The following is a 21,996-nucleotide window of genomic DNA, read 5'->3' on the forward strand; positions in this document are numbered from 1 at the left end:
CCATGTACATGTGTTTCCTTGAATCCCTACTGCGTTCAGTTTGAGAATTAATCATTTATGCGGGACTTTGTCAATGCCAGATAAGGATTGTCTTATGTCATATCGTTTTTATTATTTCGTTTTTCCCGCTAGTACCTCATAAAACTATGTGATTAAAATGCAAATGTTATAATGAAGCGATATATATGCGGAAGACTCACAAGAGAATTTATGAACAGCAATTATGATTGTGTACATCGTGTGCAGAAGCCTTTTGATTACTTAGATATCACAAAAAGCAACCCCTGCCAAGTTCTTAGAAAGCTTTATCTCTATCCTAGCTACTGTACTTCTATCACAAGAAAAAGACCATTCACGTGGGGAGTAAAAGGGACAGTATTCCTCGCAAGTGACACGGTGCTCCGTTTACGAGCCGTCACTAAAACAATTGTTCATGACACTATGTATGAGTGAAATGCCCAGAAAACAGATTAAAAATGATTACGATTTCACGCAGCGTGTTTAGGAGACTGCTGGGTGACACTGATATAACGTGCCCCTGCACAAGCCGTTATCAGCAGAGCAAGAAAGAGAGCATGTGTGGTTCAGAGCTGCTCTCAGTAACAAAACCTGTGCGAGTCAGATCTGCTATCAGTAAGAGAGCATGTGTGGTTCAGAGTGTGACATGTGCATATACCCGACTCCACGCCACCGTATCCTGCACTGGAATTAAGAGTATAAGCGACTGACATTTGGGTTTAAAGTGCAGGTTCAATTGGTTTTCCCCATCCTAGATACAACAAATAACGTTATAATCAAATTGTTTTTGGGAAATCTTGGAAATATTTTATTGCCACCAATATCATGGTTATAATGGTTACACTCTCCAATCAGTAGGACTTTGGCACAGCAGGTTTGACCTAGACGTGTTGTTATGATAACTTATGATAATATTTTGATCTGATTATTTGAATGCAAATATAGAAACCACTAAATTGCTGATGTTGTAAATTGTAATTAGGTGAACAGATAAGACCATCGCCCCTTGGGAAGAAATTGCTCCAACTCAAACACTGAATCGAAGCATCGCTTACCCTCAAGCCAGCTCCTGGGTTCAATGCAGAAGGGAAGTCAAACTTCCCTTCTGCATTTCGTGTCTACTACTTCAGTGATGGAGCAGCTGCACAATATGAGAACAGCAAGAACCTAAAAACATCTAGAAGAAGGAGGACTTTGGTATTGAGGCGTGGAGCTTCTTTGCTACTAGTCATGCTAAATGGGTTTGTCTTGGTTCAAGGAATATTTAAAATACAACCAAAGTCATACAATATAAACAATCTTTCAAAAGACTTACATTTTTCTTTCCTGACGACTTTCTTTCCCCGAATTGGAATAGAACATGCCCTGAAAATGAAATTCCGCCTGGCAAAACAGCTTTTTTTTTTGTTTTAATAATTCTTTATATCTCATGAATAAAAAGATCCCAAAATGAATTTAACAAAAAAAAAAACAAACAAAAAGAACTTGATACCACCTATGCCAAATCCTAATTTCTGCACATCTGACAGAACCCTTGTAAACACATTCACAAATCTACAGATGGTCTCAGAGTAAATGGCACCTCAACGTTTTAAAAAGGACATGAGAAGAGGAGGTGTGCTTGGTAGACCACAGCTTGAAGCCCAGAAGGACACAATCTCTACAGTTCGAAAAAAAAGCAGCAGCAGCCCGGTACTCAATCCCGGGTTTCAATATTCAGGCTGACTGCTACAGAGATTAAGCAAACGATGTTATGAAGCGAACGCCCTCATCAGCGTGGAGTTTAAAGTTCTCCTCACCTACAGAAAGGATGAGAGGAAGGTGGGCAACACAAACTCTGTAGATCGAGTCTCCAGTCTTTGGTGGCATGAACCCAACACTGCCCCAAACAAACAGTCATTGACTTCTCTTTTGATGCAGGTATCCCTAACCCCGCCCCCAGTCCAGTCCTGCCTCTCACTGGTCTAGGACTTCGCTCCTCGACCACTCTTCCCCTGGCCCTGCTTCCCTGTGTATCTGAAGCTCTTCAGAGGGTTCCTCTTCTTATGTTGTTGCTAGAAGCCAAGAAAGGGAAAACAGTGGGTTTAATAAACAGCAGAGAAATGTTTCAACAAGTTGTGATGAATGTTCAGTGTTAAAATCTGTCTTGTTAAATGTGCTTATATTTAGAGCTCATCCATCAATGGTCCAACACAAAGAAGCTGCTCAGCATTTGCTTTGCTGCTCGTGAACTCACCTTGAAGTTCTTCATTTCTCTGCCCCCGGCTATGCCCTGTGGTCGTCTCTGTCTCTTCTTACGTATTACAGGATGGGCGACACCCCTCAGCGTGGGAGGGACTGTGGAAGGGTTACATTGGGTTTTGGACTTTGCACAGATGAATGATTGTACATACCGACTGCACGCTTGATCATTTCTATTCCCTTTTAGTGTTACTATAAAAATGTTCACTCTGAAGATTCTGCTCCTAGTCTACACAGCTACAAGGTGAAAACCCTGCATCTCTTATCTATTAACACCTTACCAGCCCCTCCACAGAACAGCACCTGCTTTCAAACCCAGGGAGGACAGACATCTATAGCTGCTCAGCGACAGGCTCCAGAACACTCTCTCAGCCCAACAGGGAGTTCAAAAACGTGCTTGTTTTTTTTAAGTCTCACCTTAAGAGAGGTATTTATTTGAGTTGGTGTATAGAACAATGCCTGAGCTTAACTATACTGACTAATTGTTTTTAGATGCAATTGTTTTAATCAATAGCTGTGAAAGGTTCTGTGCAAGTGTAAGAGTGGGGACTGCAAAACACGAGCGATTCAGCGAAGGTACTCCGTTTCTATAGACTCACTGGGCTTCTCAGTCAAGATGCCTAAAGTCATAAGGGTCTTGAGCCAAGAAAGTTTCAGAATGAATGCTTTGACTAGTCCTGTTAACACTCACTGAGATACTCTGGAACGTTCCTCAGGTGGGGTTTGATAATAGCGGGGTGCAGAGCTTTATCGTGGCGCAGCAGCTGGAAGTCTCGAGGGTTATCGTCAAAGTACGTCTGGAGAGGAAAGCCCAGAGAAAAACATGAACCAGCAGCTCTTGCAAAATCAGGCCACGCTGTTTCAATAGGAGATCGCTGTGCAGTTTATCTGGCTAGCAGTCAAGGAGCCAGATTACAATATATTTTATACAGTAGATACAGGTAATTGTATGTGGTAATAAAACAGAATATACAATATATAAAAGATTTATTCGCTTTGTTGCGTTTCTTTTTTATTGTTCTCTTACCTTTTTGCGATGTTGGAAATCAGTTAATTAAAATTATTAGTGGTTCACATATTGTCTGAGTGGCTTTTCTAGTTTCGGAGCTGCTCCTCAGTTCTAGTTGCTGCCATACAGTAAGATCAGATCAGCCAATGTCTTTGTCATTAACCCCAGTACCAGAAAAGCTCACGGACACTGGTTTCTGAAATGGCAGATCACTAGATGGAGCTGGCTGGCTGCCTTCTATAAAGACACTGGCTAATCTATCCTACTGTATGGCAGGCCACTAGAACTAAAGAGCAAGATACAGCTTTTCACACACATGGCCCTCACATTCAAACACATCTGGGAACGAGAACACTGCCTTTAAAAGAACACTGAGGAATTCCACCGAATTCCAACAGCAGATCTGAAAGACTGTTCTAACCCCACTGGATCATGGTTATTCCAATGCAATCTCTCCAGAGGTGACTACACAACGGGTTCCTGGGGGAAGCACCCCCTGGGGTCATTTCTAATCTGTAAAAGGACATGTGAAAAAGATCTGTACCATTCACATGTCCAGTGGTTAAAAGTCGAGGCGGCAATGAAATGGCTCATTGTTTACTGGAAAGCAGCTGCACTCATGTTAGTGCGAGTAGAGCTCGAGTGCGAGTGTCCACTATTTCTGTGAGGTGTACGTCACTCATACAGCCATACATTAAAACAATATAACATAGAATAGAAAAAAGTACTTGACTGAAACAATCAAAGAATACAGACGTTTACCAAATGAAGACAATAAATATTAGCCTTATTACAGTCCCAGAAACATGCTTATCTAGGATCATGTACTGCAGTATACATTCACTTCTATAATAACCAGTGCAGGCATACACAGAGGGCCCTCATAATCATGTAGTAAGTGCACAGTAAGTGAAAGCTTATAGTCAAATGTAACCCTAAACATATATATGAGGCTAGGACTGCATAATAAAAGTTTGGAGAAGTTTCTTGGTATATAAATTCTACAAATATGTACAACAATATGCACTGAAAAGCTATTAAGAATATTTGTTTTACAACTTTACATGCCTACCAAAGAAAACTAACCTATGCAGTTTGTTAGTTTGTAACTTTTGTATCTGCTCTGCACTCTGCAGGCTGCCGATAACAGATTTCCCAGTTAGCCTCGCCCTTAGTCTTGCAATGCTCTTTAAATGATGGGAATGCTGGTGATGCTCGACTCACTTTGAGTTTCTCAGAGTTGAGCAGCTCCTGTTTGATCTCCTTCAGACGGGCCTCCTTCACAGCCTGCTTGGTGACGGAGCGCATGGCATCCTATGGAGAGAGCAGTTTAACCAGGTCAGCCTCCAGATCTACAGCAACCACCCAGAGATGAAGCAGCACTGCGGACACTGAGCCTCTCACTCACCCGACACCTGTACCTGAACCCCTCAATCTCCTGCATCTTAAACTCGTAGGGTTTCAGGGCACAGTCTGCATTCTCTGAAAAGGGAGAGAAGGTTTCAGTACCATGTCACTTCATTCAGTCTCCATACTCTTAACAGCACTGAAACAATGAAAAACCAAAAGGGATCTTGATATTTTGTTCAATTACAATTTCTCTTATTTTTCCTAAATAAATATCAAACAAATAAATTAAAATGCTATATATCATTTATTTTTTCAAACAAATGGGTCACTAAAAGCGGTTGAAAATACAAGAATAACGATCGCACAATGAAAAACACAACAGGGAAATGTGAATGATTAAGCTTGGAAAGGTGTGGAATTGAACTGGAATTAGTATATAGTAGAACTGCAATTAGGCCGGTGTGCTAATGATCAACTACAATTATAATTACACTGAAATTGCAACTGATTACAAATTACAACTGGCCCCAGACTAACCTGCAGTGAGGGCATCTTCTATTTCAGCCAGCATGGGGAGCTGTGTGTGCAATACGAAGGTTAGGGCTGTTCCTCGGTTATCCGCGCGGGCTGTCCTGAAGAGAGATAGACAGGGGGTTCCAGGTAAGTGGAGGCATGCAGTGCTGTGATCACAGCTAATTCACAGTGTAGAGCAGTACTGACCAGGACAGCCGAGGAGAGCTCACCTGCCGACACGGTGGATGTAGGACTCTACCGTCGGGGGGAAGTCGAAGTTAATAACATTAGCCACGTTCTGGAAATCGATCCCTCGCGAGACACTGTACTCTTTGTCTCTCCCGCTGAAGAAAGAATAATGAAAAAAAAAAGATGGGTCTCCATCAGATCAGCTTGAAGAATCTTCAGCAGGCTCTGGCTGACCAGCTGTAAATGCTTTACCCACTTTCACACAATTAGGAAACTGAGGATCGGTTGTGATTCAGATATATAGGTCATTTGATTTACCAAGGTTTGGATTGAAAAAAAAAATTCAAAATTAGGCCTGGGTAATACTAAGGTATTGTAAACGCAAAAAGGACAAGAGCCTGAGTTTTGTTGAGCCTTTTAAAATGTGTTTAAACCAAGCTGGGTGGTTGCTAGTGCCTCCAGAATATATTTTTTCATGTTACTTTCTTTTTCAGCTTCACTTTTCACACAAGAATCTGATGTCAGGCTGCCCTTCAAAATCCCTCCACTTCCTCTGTTTACTACGCATGCCTGGGTGTGGAAATTGTCTGAATTTGATTAAACTGTTTTTAACTTCAATCACTATCTTGCCAGCGTTTCACAAAAACACCCTGGCTACATAAACTTCATTTAAAGAAAGTTTGAAGGCTGACACCCCCCCTACTACCTGACAAGCAAGCACACCCAGAAATGAAAAGATGGACCTGAAGGCATCCACAGAAATAATGTACAGATGAGAGTGCACCCACCTGCTGCCCTGGGCTTTCTTCTTCTTGCCCTTCTTGCCCTGGCCCCCGGGCAGGGCAGGGGGGTCCCCTAGACTCTGCTCATCCGTGGCGATGATGTAATCGTAGAACCCCTGGTTAAACTGCCCGATGATGTGGCACCTGGAGAGCAACAAACAGCCACGGTGAGACAGTACAGCTGCCTCCACAGCCTCTTGTGCACAGTGCGTCGAGTGCGGCATGTTATTGCCAGGTATCTGTGTGGGAGGTTTCTGGAGTGGGAAAGCTGTGACAAACCTGGAGTGCACAGGGAGCTCCGAGTTGAGCACGCAGGCAGGGATGCTGAACTGCTCCAGGAAGAGCTTGAGGCGGTAGCAGCGGTCAATGGTCTCGATGAAGATGAGGGTCTTGCCCCGGACCAAGGCCAGCTTCAGCAGGGTGTAGATGAGCAGGAACTTGTCCTCCTCCTCACAGCGAATGTGGTACTGTGTGAGCTGGGAGCTGCCTGGCAGCTGGGAGCCCTGCAGCTTCAGAGTCACCTGGAGGGAGCAGGAGAGGAAAGAACACTGCACTCAGTCTCACTTTATATCTTGTACAGTGACAAGCTTTCAAAAGCACAGCGTTGGTTAAAGGAAGTTCTGTTTCCATGCCCTTCTCTCTTAAGCCACTTTCACACACAAATGGCGCTACTGATCTGTCTCGGAGACACTATTTAAAATACCCACTTCACACAGCACGAAATTGCACAATCTATGCCAGTATAATATCGTCATAACCCTTTGACTCAGCCAAAGAGATCAGCGAGTAAAACTTTCAAACCTGGGTCGGTCAACAGATCATTGTCATGGCAACGGCAATTCGACGATAAATTACAGCTTCACGCACCGTCCCTTCTGTTTGTGAATTCACCTCCTGGTCAGCCTGTAACTACCCCGTTCTTGATGAGCCGTTGCATTTGAAAAAGACGAAAGCGAGTAAAAAAATATAAAAAAATATATTTCAATCCACGCCCACTACGGAGGGGGGGGGGGGATTTCACTCTCCATAGAAATGAAACACTACAGGAAAGCAGGGCTTGTGAACAGAGATTTCTTTAACCTGGTGTATCTCCAGATATCATGTTTTAAAATAAGCATATTGTCAAAACATCACATTTGAAACAAATACAACTTAAAATGCGACAGGGAAAATACTGCTGAAGTGATCCTGGAAGTGCAAAACAGATTTCCTGAGACAATACACAAACTGAGAAGTTTTAAAATGAAAATACATGTTTGCTGTAACATGCCAGGCCTATGTATTTAATGGCAGTGCAAAACTGGTGAGATTTACAGATTTATTTGCCAGCTGCAATCACTTTTAAGAGAAAGCAGCTTCAATACTATTTTAAATTGGCTTTTTTTTCCATGTTTTGCAGTCATTCAGAGGCTGTTGGTTCTGCTGCTCCAATACTGAGTGTTTATCATGCTGGGTTGTAAATAAAGGCAGGTAATGATCAGAAAACAAGTCTAACTTGTGTATTAATAATAAAGCAGCATATACTAGAGTTCCAGGACAGCGAGCAACAATACATGGGTTATATGGGCACCAACCCTGAAACTAAAACTTCCATCAGCCAGCTTACCGGGTTGTGCAGAACCAGCTTCTTCAGGGACTGGACGTCTTCGTTAAACGTGGCAGACATCAGGAAAGCCTGGTAGATTTTGGGCAGGTGGCTATGAGGATACGCACAGACATTAAAACTCATTCCCATTCTAGCTCTACATCTGAACACTGGGAACCCATTAGAAAACTATACAACTCAATGCTGGGAAATGAGGCAAGAGGCTAACAAGACTGCAGAAGACAGTTTCTTACCTATCATTGATGCAACAAGTAACTTTTGGTCTCGCTGTTTTTTGTTTTCCACACTTCTTCACTTGGAAGAAGGTGGAGCCCATTCCTCCAGCCACAACACTACAAATTCACATCCTGCATTACAGGTAAAGAATCTCATCTGAGCCTTGCACAAGAAAACTACAGGATGAAGCACCAGAAGGAGTCTTAATAGCTGTAACACAGTAAGTGTATCTAGGAAAGATAACTCCACTTAAAAGTGCACTCCAGTGCAGAAGCACAGGAAAGAGAGAACAAGTAATTTAATATAACAAAATGTAACATTATTCAGTGCTTCAGGCTGTAATTCCAATAGGACCACACTTAACAGACTCTGATTAGCAGTAATCTTGGGCTACCTTACCTAAAATAACGTCAGGCTGCCCAGGATTAGTGCTGCTCAGTGTCTGTGAAACCCGCCAGTGATGTAGCAGCTTTCCATCTGCTGCATTCTCCAAATGCTAAACGCTTCGTGTTTCTCCTGTGCATCAGAAATGTGAAAATGTGGCTATTTAATATTCAGCTTGTATTCATAATCTATTTCACATACGCATCAGTGTTACACACATCCTTTCTTGTTATGGGTTAAACTGTTGCCTTCATATATGTTTTTAAATTAAATGAAATATAACAAAAGCAAAAACAACCAAAATATTTTCAACAGAAGAGTGACCAGTGATAGTATTGCTATTGTAAATAAAATATGTAAAACACTGGATTTAAAGAAACTTGGTTAGCACTCCTTCAGAAAGAGTAGTGAATGTTACAAGCAATACCACAGTTATTTACAGCCCCATGTCACCTCTGTGCGGAGAGCTCCGCCTGGCCGGAGAGGTCAACCACACGCACGTCCCTGGCACAGAAGGCAGTCAGCTCACGGATCATCTTCTGTACCTGCTGTCCCAGCTCCTTACTGGGGACCAGGATGAGGGCTCGGACTGCCTGCTCCGTCACTGCCTGCATAGCCACACAAACACAAACACAAGCACACCACAGCTCAGCTACAGCATCTACTACTGCACACATCCAATACAGCTTCTCATCATTACATCAACGTACTGAGAAAGAATGTAGCACAGCACAATCACAAGTACAGCAGCATCACACTTCTCGTTATATACTTTATCACTACACCACTACAAAACACCACCTTTACGAAGCTATGTAACACTAACTTTGCTTATTATCATTATTACAAAACATCTTCATAAATTAAAAAGACTTCAAAGATGGAAATACAAATCCTACTGCATAGCCGTTTCACCCATTACAGATTTTAACATTTCTGGGACAAAACAGGTTTCATGGGTGTGACAGGCACATATTTTGGTCGCAAATACTTATGGCTTACAGTATGTAAACATGGTAAATGGCAAACTAGGTTAGCAGCATTAAAATCGAAGGAAAAGAATCATTACATTTTCTGCCAGGGAAAGCCTGTCTTGAAATGCTTCTGAACAGTAAACATCCCATACGCTTGACCACAAAGTAGACCCAGAAATAATTGTATAAATTACACAACACGATTTTTTCTAATCTGCCAATACCGTACCAGCTATGGTGTTTTGTTTCTTTTGTAACTTCACTAGATTGCTGCATTTAAATGTCAGGTTCATGTATTAAGAAAGCCGTATCATTTATTTATATAAAAAAAAACAAAAAAAAAACATAAATAACAAGTTTAAAAGATTAGTCTGTGCCTTTCCAGAAGATGTCTTTGCAGCCATTTCTGGGTTTCTTTGCAACCGAAATATCAGCTTTTTCCACAGCTAGCCAATTAGAACGGAAACACTTTTGAAAATGTTTTTGTGTAAGTGCTAGACTACTGCAATTCAGCGTTCAGAAACTTGCATGGCCTCTCTAGAAATTTCTTTCTAAACAAAAGAACGAACATAGGAAAAAAAAGGGAAAATCTTGTTGTCCCAGGCATTGGGCGACATGAATTGCACACCCAATAGGTAACAAGCGCAGTTGAGTCTTATACCCCTTCTCTACTGGCACATCCGACCCATGAGGGCTTGGTATGGTACGGGTCCGGATGGTTCTCCTCTTGCTATCTGTCGAGCCGAGTGAGAACCAAACCATGAAACCGAGGCAGGGCCGGGGTTAAGGATTTTTGTCATTAGGTTGCATCAGTCAGTACACTCCAGAAAAGGTGGCGGGCAGAGTGATGAGAGAAAAGTACAGCCTTGGGACGCTGAGGAAGCGTAGGCTCTAGTTTCCCTTAACCGCCCCGTGAGGGCTCGATACTGCCCCAGTGCAGCTCGCTGTACAGTGGAGAAAGAGGCATTATTAAGCTCATAGTCTTGCTTCCACTACTTTAATGAATGCAATGGTACCCCAAATACCTTTCCTTCCGTCTGCCCGGTCATCTCCCAGCCCTCTTACCTGCTTGACAGAGAGGATGTGCTGGATGATTGGCACGGCGTAGGCAGCGGTTTTGCCAGAACCAGTTCTGGCTCGAGCCAGGAGGTCCTTCCCATCCAGTGCCAGCGGGATGGCTTTCTCCTGGATCAGGGTAGGCTGTGCCCAGCCCAGGTCAGCCAGCGCCTCAGGAGGAACAGGGATTCAGAGTTAAATCCACCATACAGCATGTGAGGGGCAGCCTGAACAGTCTGACACTGGGAGTCAACCGATTCACATATCAGTTTCAAAGCAGCAACAGAGTAATGTTTTTGTGCGTTTAAAATGGATCCAATGACCATACAATGGGATACTTCTATCCACACCTGATAAAATGCTGACAGAAATCTGAAAAGCAACAGGGGCAGATAACCAGTCCATTTGTATAGCATGTCATACATACAACTGCCACAGTCAGACCATTCCAGTAACAGTAAACACACAATAATAATACAAAAGTAGCCATTTTAACGTTACTTTAAACCCCACTAAGTCTGTTCAAAGTAATGTTTAGAATACAACCCGCCCATAAACCCAATTCAAAGCTAAATTAATTCTCTCAAGCCCTGACATCTTTATTTATTATAGTCTGGTTAACTTTATTGTATTAACCAACTTTGTCAACATGCATGCGGGCGCAGAGTAGCCGTTCTTCCGCACCAAACACTCCACCAATACCGTTTAACTGTAAACGCCGCTTCACAATCCCTATGACTGCGACTCGGTTATCATCTTGTTACCTTTAAAAGGCGATCATCCAGCCCCATTTCATGAAACTGCAACCTGCCCGCATCCATTGCTACCACGTGTGTGCCTGCAACGCTTTGCGGACTGGGAGAAGAGACCAGAGATAAAAGCACTGCCGCCTAGCGGACAGGAGGGAGTGGTGTGCGTGTGTGTCAAATTAAGGAACTCAATAATGTTACCCGTCATGCGCTTCCATTCGCAATGCAGGACCGTTTTAAAAAGGGACACGGGCTCAATTTGCAGCCTTCCTTTCTTAAATTATGTTGCTTCAGTTCAGTAGAACCTTTTGGCCAGACGCATTTAACTGGCTATACAGCATTAGAGGCAGGCAGCTGGATGGTGAATGACAGGAACTGAAGGGTTGAGGAGGGAAGGGGTTGGGGTGATCAAGGAAGTGCAAGTATAACAGACTTGCGGCACACTGAGGAATCAAGGAAGTGCAAGTAAAGCATGCACACTGAGCAGCTGCTTTGAGCCACTTTGGTACCATATATCTTGTTTGCTAGAACACATGCTTCTTACAAGACTGCACATGTGAGACCTACATTGTGATTAGAAATGCACAAGAGATAAGATTATAGAACGTTTTAATTAGCTAGAACCTGTTAAACTGATTGTAGCTATCAAAATTATCCCAAATATCTTACTTACCTGTTTTGCACTTCCATTAGCTACATACGTATCAAATGTGCAGTTTTGAAAGAAACACATTTTATAGCAAACTAACGTTTTAGTTTTAAAAACATTATGGTTTAGATGCAAGTCAGACGCAGTGCAAATAACTGCAGATGCACAATTCAAATTGCATTGCGGCCAGACAATTACTCCACCAATTATGGTAATGAACACATCGGTCTGTTTAGCGGCCGTACTTGCAGCCCAGAGACGATGGAGTTAGGAGCACAGAGAGCAGTAGACGCTGTATGACATTTGTGGAGCACGAAGACACAAACCAAAAAAAAAAAAAAAAAAAGGCAGACGAAGGGCAGCAAAGTCCTCTTGGAGCGCGGAAAAGTTTTCTGAGCAGGAGCTGAGAGTTCCTGCGGTTGAGGTCACTCAGCATGAGACAGAGTTGTTTGGAAAATCCTCAACCAACATCAGTTATGCGAGTATCCTTAGAAAATGATACGCATTGGCCTGCCCTTATAAGCATGACATCCAGAAATTTGCCTAGCACTCCCTAGAAAAGGTGGATTGGGCTATCCCTCCAGACATTCCAACTGTGGTTTGAAAGGATCCAGAAGCTAAGCAGTACAGAGAACACAGCACTTTCACACATGCAGGGATAGCGGTCCCTAGATTGACGTGGGGGTCTAGCTCATCCCTCAATTTAGCTATTAGGTCTAGGATGACCTGCGGAGTGAGACGATAACGCTTTAGCGCAACATCATACGGCATCCCAAACAAAGTGACTCTGGGATTGAATATGCAGGGTCTTCTTCGTCTTGCCCTTCTCCTCTGAACATGTTCCTGTCTAACAAGAGCCAAGTGTCGCTGCATCAGGAAGTGAACCACAGCAGCCACCCTGAAGCCAATGACAGGTCTCTGCAGCTTTTATACAGCTCTTAATCAATCACTTCTACAATGGTTTGCAGCTTGTAAGAAGAGATGTAAAGTTTCTGGAGGGTCAGCAATTACTTAAATCTATTAAATCCTTACACTATAATGTTTGCGCCCGCTTAGTATACAATTCCATGCTCTTTTCTACATTTGAATGCATTTCAATATCATTTTGATGGATTAATGATCGCAAAGTGCAAATTTGATAGCGGGTTGCAGAACAGCAGGTAAACACCATTCTTCCATACACCGCATGGGGGTTTTGCATGTATCCTTACATCTACCCCAGATACCTGGTATTACACGAGGTTAAAAAGAGCTCTCAGTTTCTACGCGTTATTCACAGCACATCTGTTACAATACAGTCCCTGTTTCTGGCTGTAAGCATGTCAACCAATAGGGCACCCAGCTGGTCAGATAATAAATGTAAAGAAGCCATTGAAGGGGCGGGCCCAAGATCACCCTTCCGGTGAAATGACCAAGCAAGTGCAACACAGCATAGCTAGCAAACCGGAGTGCAGTAATAGATGCCATGGTTAAAATAAAATAAAATTTACTATAACACGTGCTTCTTTCAAAACTGTGCTTTTACTGACCTGCAGAACAGAAGTGCACAACCTATATATTTTATGGAAATATTCTGTTAGCTACAATCCCTTTAAACACAGAGCAAAAAAAAAGTTATGGACTAGTGCTTTATGAATGAATGAAAATGCTAACCATCATCTTATTAAGGTCTATTGTATTGTATGTGAATGGATGACTGGATAGAAAAGCAAGTTACACAACAATACGTTCTCATTTTGTCTTTATTTACTATAAAAACAAATTAAATGGAACGTCTTGGGAGAACTGGGTGTTGATGGATCTGAGATTGTGAATGCATAGGAGTTTTTGTTGACTCAGAAATGTCTTCATCTAGACAATGTGGGGAAGCTATAAAAAAGGCTAACAAGATGCTCGGATACATTGTGAAAAGTGTTGAATTTAAATCAAGGGAAGTAATGTTAAAACTGTACAATGCACTAGTAAGACCTCATCTTGAATATTGTGTGCAGTTCTGGTCACCTCGCTATAAAAAAGATATTGCTGCTCTAGAAAGAGTGCAAAGAAGAGCGACCAGAATTATTCCGGGCTTAAAAGGCATGTCATATGCAGACAGGCTAAAAGAATTGAATCTGTTCAGTCTTGAACAAAGAAGACTACGTGGCGACCTAATTCAAGCACTCAAAATTCTAAAAGGTATTGACAGTGTCGACCCAAGGGCCTTTTTCAGCCTGAAAAAAGAAACAAGGACCAGGGGTCACAAATGGAGTTTAGAAAAAGGGGCATTCAGAACAGAAAATAGGAGACACTTTTTTACACAGAGAATTGTGAGGGTCTGGAATCAACTCCCCAGTAATGTTGTTGAAGCTGACACCCTGGGATCCTTCAAGAAGCTGCTTGATGAGATTTTGGGATCAATAAGCTACTAACAACCAAACGAGCAAGATGGGCCGAATGGCCTCCTCTCGTTTGTAAACTTTCTTATGTTCTTATGTTCTTATTCCTCCCAAGAAGAGAGCAGGAAAAACAAACACAAACAGTTGCAGTAGCACTTAGTCAACCACTCCAATCACTGCGCACATACCCCCACCAGCCACATTGGTCATGGATGTGGCTACTCCAAATATTTTTGCAGCTCAGTAGAATTTCAAATAATACGCAGGAAACCTAGACTGGCTTGTTAATGTAGATCACATTTTAATATACTTGCTTATGTGCACAGCTGAAGTGCCTTGACAGCATTTATGGTTAAATGTGCTGCTTAAGTTTCATTAATAATATTATTACTAAAGGTCAGAACACATTTAAAAGACATGTTTACAGCCTGGAAATCCAAAACCTGGTTCCACCATCACCCAGATGAAAACACTATTTTAGACTAATGACAGATTTTTCTTTTTAGTAGTGGTAAGTTTCTAAGAGAATCAATTGAACCCTAACAAAAGGACAACCCATAACAAATAACAACACAACAACACTTCACACACACACTGAACTAGACTGTTTCAAAGAGAGGTGTTAGGGGAGGTGGAGCTACAAATGCATGCGACTCCTCTGAAAAAGGAAAAGGAACTCTCACAACATTTTCCCCTGTAATATCTTCATATAGTGAGCTGTGCCAGACTCTCTCATTTCTAAGGCCTCATGTAAGAAGTCTCCATTGCCCATTGGGTTGTACATTGTACACAGAGGACTGAACAGATTCTGCTGTGGTTAGTCTAGAAGAGTCTGCTTATTTAAACAGCTATCTTAAGTAGGAGCCTACCTACCCTTAAACAGAGCTGGGGTTTGTATTGGGAAATTGCTTCAATTTCTTCTTTCTTCCCATTGTATATTAATTGTAATCATTCATTGTGGCCAAGTCACTGACTTTTTCTCCAAGATTATGTTTTGTAATTTTCTCTTTAACTGTTATTAAATGCCGAGGGCCCAGGGTTTGTCTTCCAAATCTGCTACAGGCCACAGGTAAAGATGAACTTCAATGACAGCCCTTCCCAAAACAAACAAACAGCATTACATAAAAAAAAAAAAAAAAAAAAAACTAAAGACACTAACACAATCCCACCCCCCGGAACGTTTTAATCCTGTTCTACCACATATATACTTGACAGTGGGTGTGTGAAGTAATTGGCCCTGTGCAGCTCAGGGAACGAGACTACATGCTCAGTCCCTCTCCTCCTTAGCAACTCAGAGCTACACAGCAGATTGCATTGTGAACAGCAAGCAGAAGTAGAGAAACAACTCTGAGCCGCTCAGTTACTTAACGCACCCATAGTATTACAATTAAAATATGTCATTGGTTTTGGAATGCAAAAGTGTGAAAGATACAGGCTGTACTGTTCAGTGTTTTTACAGCTAAGGAATGAAGCATTAGTGAATGACTGTACCTGGGCAGCAAACAGCCTTTTTGTTTTAAATCCGCAAATATATACAAAATTATCCAAATGCCAGCCACTGGGAGCTTAGACTTCTTACACTGACCAGTACTGATCAACAGCAGCTGTGAGTGCATCATTCTCAATGAGTTCCTTCACAGGCATTTTAGTTAACCTACATAGCTTCAGTGACCTTGAACACCGTCACTGTGAATGCATTAGAAAAAAACAGAAGCTGGTATATCCAAAAGTAGGGAATTCACCTGCTCCAGTTACACATATCTGAGCAGATCGTTGCTCTGTCAGCCAGGGGCCACACTGTCAAAGCACTCAAAAGGGAAAACAGGGTATAACAGTGGTCTTTTGTATATAAAAATAAATAAAATAAATAATAATAACAACAACGGTTGCATCCAAAAGCCAAACCCAGAGGTATTCAAAAAAGATATCGAGGCTAAAATCAATTCCCCTTTTAAGGTAACACCGTGTATCTACCAGGGAATTGTTACTCAGCTCAACCCATGCAATTCTTTAGAAAGACAATGTTTCCTGTGTGAAATCTGACTCTTCTGCAAATCTCTGCCCTCTTCCTCATCCCGTTCGCAGGCTACACCAGTTTCTTGGCCTCAAAGAAGCTCTTGAGGTGTCTCATCTGCCAGATGCCAGTGATGAGGAGGATGACGGTCTGGGTGATGGACCACCACAGTACCCGCTGGTTGGTGCTCTCACTGGTCATGCGGAAACGCTCTTCACGGTACTGGGGGGGACACAGGAGGGGGGTGAGGGGGTCGGGTTTAACAAGGAATACTTTTATCAGTACACTGTCAACCAGTTAGATTGAGACTCTCTATAATAGAGAAAAATTATAAAACTCTTAGGAGTAACAGAATCATTCAGAGAGATTGCAAGCATCCTTAAATGGTACAAAATACAGATTTAAATTGCATACAGATTTAAATAGCATTGTTTGCTGTTTATTCTTTTAATATAACATTTGCCTTCGTGGCCTGAAGAAAGTAATTGAGTTCTCCGAATTGTTGCCCCTATTATATAATTAATAAGTGTTCTCTTGTGGTAGTTCACCCCCGATCTCTATCCCTGACAGCTACCCCCCCTCCCTGACTCGGAGAGGAGTCCAGTGCTAGGTCTTCTCTTGTGATAGTTACCCCTGATCACCAGCCCCAGTGTGGAGGATTCAGCACAGTGCTTACCCGCTGGTAGTTCTGCTCTTTCTGGATCTGCTCCACCTGGTCCAGGAGCTGTCTCACGCGCAGCTGCAGCTCTGTCAGCTTGTCTTTGGCTGCGATCTCGGGGTAGTTGTTGGTGTGCTCACCCACCTGGATATCCAGATGAACTCTCTGGGGCGGAAGAAAGCACACAGGATTGGAGACTTTTTTTTTGTGCTATGGGCATGAAGACTGGACTGCTCCTGATACCTAGGTATGCTATGGGTAATGTGTGCAAGCTAACATTGCTAGTGCTTGCGCTATCCCTGCACAAATGTAACATAGAGAGAACTTTTGACTCCAGTGCTGCATATATAACGTTATAAGCGCTGTAGGGGCTATCCTTTTATGCTTTATTATACAAGTGTCTTGTAGATACAATTATATTTTGCAAGATCTTCCTTTTGAGAAAGAAAATAGCAAATAAAGAATTGTATGTAATAACTCGAGTGCCAGAGTTGTGCACCACTGCCCTGTATCATACTTTCACAACTTACAATGCTATTGTACACACAAACATCTTAGCAACAAGCATTTGCACTAGCCATGTAGTCAGGCACATTAGCCAATATGAAACCAAACTACATTTTCATCAGAAAAAAAAAAAAGCATAGAATACTGTAAGCGCTTGTGGCTGCTTGTGAGAATATACAGTAAACCTGGGTTGCATTACACACATTTCTGTTTGGAATGGGGGGCTTTGATTTTTCATGCAGCTCATAGAAACACATTCTATTCCACATTCTGAATGCAAACATTCTGTGCAACCACAACTATTCATTTAAGGAAACTCAATTTCAAAAGTATCTTTTGGGTTGTGCTTTGCCATTGACCGGACTCACTAGCTTCCCCCCAGTGAAGAGCGCCATCTTGGAGGAGTTGGAGTGCAGGCAGATCTGGTGTTCTCCAGGGGTGTGCGACGTGAAGGTGAAGCGACCCTCTGCGCCATACTGTCTGGACAGGACCACCTGCACAATACAACAAAGAACATTTCATCACGCTCCACTTTTACAAATAAAACCGCACTCCCAATTCAGTATGAAACATAGAATGCACTAAAATAAAGGGTTCCAAGCACACGCAGGTTGAAATGCCACACACGTGAGATACTGGGTCTCGCAGTTTCGAGTGCAGTTTGACATTGGGTGAAAAATCAGTACATGTTTTCCAAGTGTTAAAGGTTTGGAATTGTTGCTAAACGTTATACATTGTGAAAGGACTGCATGTCATTTAAAGACATCAGCTGTAGTGTTTCTACAGCAGGGCGAGACACTGCAAGTGGATTTATTCATGCCACTACCTCTACCAACATTACTAATGAAACCTTGCTGTAATAACTCCCGCTCTCAGAAACACAAGAATACTCAAGGCAATACAATACAATATAAATAATAACAGTTCTAAACTTACATGGAAACACTAAACACTCAAAATATGTCATTGATACCAGCTGCCTGGAACACAGTGCAGATCTAAGTGGGGGCAGGATGGGTTACATGCACACAGATACGCATTCAGTGTCACTAAGGTCTTTTTTATATCTCTGCATATATATTATGAAAACTATTTAACCAGAAAAATGTTCTGATGTAAAACCCCTTATAAAAGCATAGTGAAAGCATGGTAAAACATAGGCGCTGTAAGCATTGTAAAGTCCACAGGTATGGAAAAGCACATACAAAAATATGACAAACCGTGGAAAACTATTGCTAAAATACTGCAGAAAACACTGTGGTAAACTTTACAATATACTATTTCATTACAGGCAAAAAATCGTTTTATTTTAACTTGGATTTCAAAATGCTGCATATGGGCCAGAGGTGGGCCACCTCCTATTCAAAATAACCAGTAAAACAGGTTTAACTAAGCAGTGAAATGTCCTTACTGGTGCTGTTTTAAGAGACCAGCTGCAGTCTTGTTTGTGACCAGTTAATTCCAGTTTTCCAATATATCACTTTTCAATTTGTATTTAACATGCTGTTCATGTGCATGACAAATCTCTAAGCAAAATTACTTCGTCCTTTTTTTGCTTTCCTATCTTTGTGAGGTCTTCAAGCCTTCACATAACTGGTAACGTGGAAACCATGCAAACACGTACATTGTCAATAACTAGGAGGCTGTGTGGTCTAGTGGTTAAAGAAAACGGGCTTGTAACCAGGTAGCCCCCGGTTCAAATCCCAGCTCAGCCACTGACTCATTGTGTGACCCTGAGCAAGTCACTTAACCTCCTTGTGCTCCTGTGAGATCACTGTGATGGGTATCAGGATGTGTGACATCCTTTAATTACACTACATAATGCAGCACCTTGCCAAAACGAGGCTGTACACACTACGAGCGAGACAATACGATACCTGCATTACAATATGCTGGTCACAATGCAAAATATATGACAAGGGACACAAAGTATGGTGTGTAATAAGAAACTTACACAATTCATGCCAACTCTAACAGGTATTCATGTGGTGACAGGGTTCTGCACTGCTTTTGGTCCTGTCTCACCTTGGTGTCAGGATCCTTGACTTCCACATGCATCCCCAGGCCAGGTGTCGATGGCAGGAAGGCTGCCGTCTGTTTATCCCAGAGCTGAGTGCGGTACTTACCTGCAGCACACACAAAACAAAGATATTCATTCAACTGAAAGTACGATTTTAACACAGAAGGGGACATACAGAAAGACATGCAATGTTTAGAACGCACGACTGTGCAAATGGGCTATCCCAAATGACTCATTAATTTGTTATGCAATAGCCCTCTCTAAGAGTCTTGGATACAGGCCTATCAGAGCAGGCCCTTGTGTGCTGTGCTTCCACATGCAAGACTGTTCAAATTACTAATGTTTCACGATCCATCTGGCTTTGCAGCAGACCCCTATTCCAAAATAAAATTGCCATAATGAATCACTGAATTATTAGGAATGTACACAAGTGGCAGGCTGACCGCCTTCATTTCCTGTGGTCCTGCAGCCTTTGTCGCTGCTAATGGCAGGTGAGTCTATCTTTGTCCAAACCCTGTACCAGTTTATTTTGGACTGTGTGCAGTGTGCAAACATTACCAGAGAATCACACAATGGAGCTACTATTTACGCATGACTGGAGACGTGCAGCGAGTACACAGAAACAGTTTAATTGTACAGTACCGGTAAGTAAGGTTTGGCTAACATGTATTTTTTAAAAACATTAAGACCACAAACACATTAATGCAATAATAAACTTTTACCATATGGTCACATTTAAGGGTTGTAAATTACACGTTGCTTTCTCCATAACTCACAGTGCAATGAATTGTCTGGGCAAAACCAGTGCAACGTAATCAATTCAAAACTAATATAATATAATATCACTAACCTAATAACTTCACCTAAAAATCATTCATATGAGTTATCAAGCAACAAAGTGAAATGTGTGTTTTTGCGTTGCTATGCTTACCCTTAGAAACGGCGCAGGCTGGTACAGTACAAAAGGCCACCAGCAACGTGAAGGGTATGCATGGATAAATAATGGACGCGTCGTCCCCTGAAACAACACTCACCGATAACCATCGTTTCGTCAGGAATCTCCTCTATAAAGCATTTTTTCTCTGTCTCCCCGATGTGGAAATACAAGGCCCGGGTTAAGCTCAGGCTGGAGAGCAAGGCGATGAAGACAATTTGTGAGAAAGGGGACATCCTTGACCGCACTGCCAAGGAATCTGACAGCAGGGACTGACTAGGAGTGATCCACTGTGAATGTGATTTTCCAGCAGCCGCATGTGCTTTGCCAACACTAATAGAGGTTGACTGGCACTGGGCATGCGTGGTGTCAATTAGACGCCTGCTTGCCTGAGCATGCGCTCTAACTCCAGTATGGATTATGACAGCGACAATTCGTACAGTCGATTTTGCTGTGGTCAGTGTCTGGACTGATCAGACACGTATGCGTTTTGATAAGGGATCACGGTTAACCCTTTCAGTTCTAATTAGCTTAGCTCCCCATGTTAACATACAAATCACGCTGGAACCTCACGCGATTTTATGATCCTAGTGTAGCCATACCTAAGTGTTTTGTCCTGTTCTCAACCGATTTCCCAATGGAGAGGTAAACTCAGATAAGTAATCCTTTTAAATCCCAGGGCAAAACAGGAACGGCTTGGTGAGGCAATGAACAGTAATCCAGAGGTTGGACAAAAATACTTTAATAAATCTCTATTAATTCGCTAAAGCAAAGTTCAAACTCAGCTAAACAAGTTAACTTCTTTCCTAATTCTTTTGTATTCTTCAAAAGTAGTAGCTTAGAAAAAAACTTGTTCTAACAAACAAACACACACAGCAACCACACCCCTCTCTCCACAAAAACTGTGTCTCTCTTAAACAGTCGGGTGTCTGTAACAGAGATCGATCAACATGTATCTGAGACATTATAACAGTACCCTACCTGGGATGGTTCAGAAATAAAACATTAAGAGAGGTTTGGTTGAGTTTCAAAACAAATTTAGATTTTATTAATCTAAACAGTGGCGTTATTTATATCTGTGGCTGTATTGCCCCTAATAATAACTACTACTACTACTACTAATAATAATAATAATAATAATAATAATAATAATAATAATAATAATAATAATAGTGTAGTAATAGTACAGTAGTTGTAGTAGTTCAATCATCTTTTCTTTTTTTAGCAGCTGGAAACATTAGAAGGGCCTTCATAAGCATGGTTCAGTCTTTTCCATTATATTTATCGCTGCATTATATTTGTAGATTGATATCCCATTATATTTGTAGATTGATCTCACATTATATTTGTAGATTGCTTTCCCATTATATTGTGGAGATGTATTCAGGAAAGGGAGGTTTATACCAGTATAGTAGAGTAGGTTTCAAAGTCGTAACTTTAATGGCCACCAGGAGGCAGTCAAACCATGTTTTTCTTTCGGCCCTTTAGAATCATGTGACTATTTGCAGAGCAGCTGCAGTACAAAGAACATTATCTCTGTACAACCAGCTGCACTATCAGTCTGCCAATATATTGAGACCACAAATTAATGTTTGATTAAAGGATATTTCTAGCACGGTATACCACTGAGCTGGTGGCTTTCCATACAAAGACCAAGTTTCATTACAACTGAACAAGCAGTTCTCTAGAACTATACAATACTTTAAAGTTTGACATGTGGACGTTTTAATAAAAATGAAGCCCTATCTATAT

At 41.8% G+C, this 21,996-nt stretch overlaps 2 protein-coding genes across 2 annotated transcripts; both read right to left on the reverse strand.

Annotated features, from left to right (window-relative positions):
* LOC121302175 (probable ATP-dependent RNA helicase DDX56) lies at positions 1 to 11,206 on the reverse strand. Its single transcript, XM_041231993.1, has 14 exons — positions 11,103 to 11,206; positions 10,348 to 10,509; positions 8,762 to 8,916; positions 8,352 to 8,440; positions 7,709 to 7,857; positions 6,382 to 6,623; positions 6,109 to 6,246; positions 5,362 to 5,475; positions 5,156 to 5,250; positions 4,677 to 4,750; positions 4,493 to 4,582; positions 2,951 to 3,056; positions 2,255 to 2,355; positions 1 to 2,072 (listed from the first exon to the last, which is right to left on the reverse strand). The coding sequence occupies exons 1-14, from the start codon at positions 11,157 to 11,159 to the stop codon at positions 1,983 to 1,985; spliced, it is 1,662 nt and encodes a 553-aa protein (XP_041087927.1). The 5' UTR covers positions 11,160 to 11,206; the 3' UTR covers positions 1 to 1,982.
* A 3,186-nt stretch (positions 11,207 to 14,392) lies between these two features.
* Positions 14,393 to 20,578, reverse strand: LOC121302452 (transmembrane emp24 domain-containing protein 4-like). Its single transcript, XM_041232435.1, has 5 exons — positions 20,345 to 20,578; positions 19,316 to 19,416; positions 17,659 to 17,784; positions 16,802 to 16,948; positions 14,393 to 16,347 (listed from the first exon to the last, which is right to left on the reverse strand). Exons 1-5 carry the CDS (start codon positions 20,478 to 20,480, stop codon positions 16,198 to 16,200), a joined length of 660 nt encoding a protein of 219 aa, XP_041088369.1. The 5' UTR covers positions 20,481 to 20,578; the 3' UTR covers positions 14,393 to 16,197.
* Positions 20,579 to 21,996: the final 1,418 nt, after the last annotated feature.

Source organism: Polyodon spathula, chromosome 29 (assembly GCF_017654505.1).
Source record: "Polyodon spathula isolate WHYD16114869_AA chromosome 29, ASM1765450v1, whole genome shotgun sequence".
Taxonomy (NCBI): domain Eukaryota; kingdom Metazoa; phylum Chordata; class Actinopteri; order Acipenseriformes; family Polyodontidae; genus Polyodon; species Polyodon spathula.

Bases quoted from the DNA above. Each gene is read 5' to 3' on its own strand.
- LOC121302452 (XM_041232435.1), bottom strand. From the start codon at position 20,480: ATGTCCCCTTTCTCACAAATTGTCTTCATCGCCTTGCTCTCCAGCCTG. The intron at 19,417-20,344 runs GTGAGTGTTGTT...TGTGTGCTGCAG, and splicing joins TGACGAAACGATGGTTATCG to GTAAGTACCGCACTCAGCTC. The intron at 16,949-17,658 runs GTGAGTCCGGTC...CTTCCGCCCCAG, and splicing joins TCTTCACTGGGGGGAAGCTA to AGAGTTCATCTGGATATCCA.
- LOC121302175 (XM_041231993.1), bottom strand. From the start codon at position 11,159: ATGGATGCGGGCAGGTTGCAGTTTCATGAAATGGGGCTGGATGATCGC. The intron at 8,441-8,761 runs GTGACATGGGGC...TCTGATGCACAG, and splicing joins GCGGAGCTCTCCGCACAGAG to GAGAAACACGAAGCGTTTAG. The intron at 5,251-5,361 runs GTGAGCTCTCCT...ATCTCTCTTCAG, and splicing joins TACATCCACCGTGTCGGCAG to GACAGCCCGCGCGGATAACC.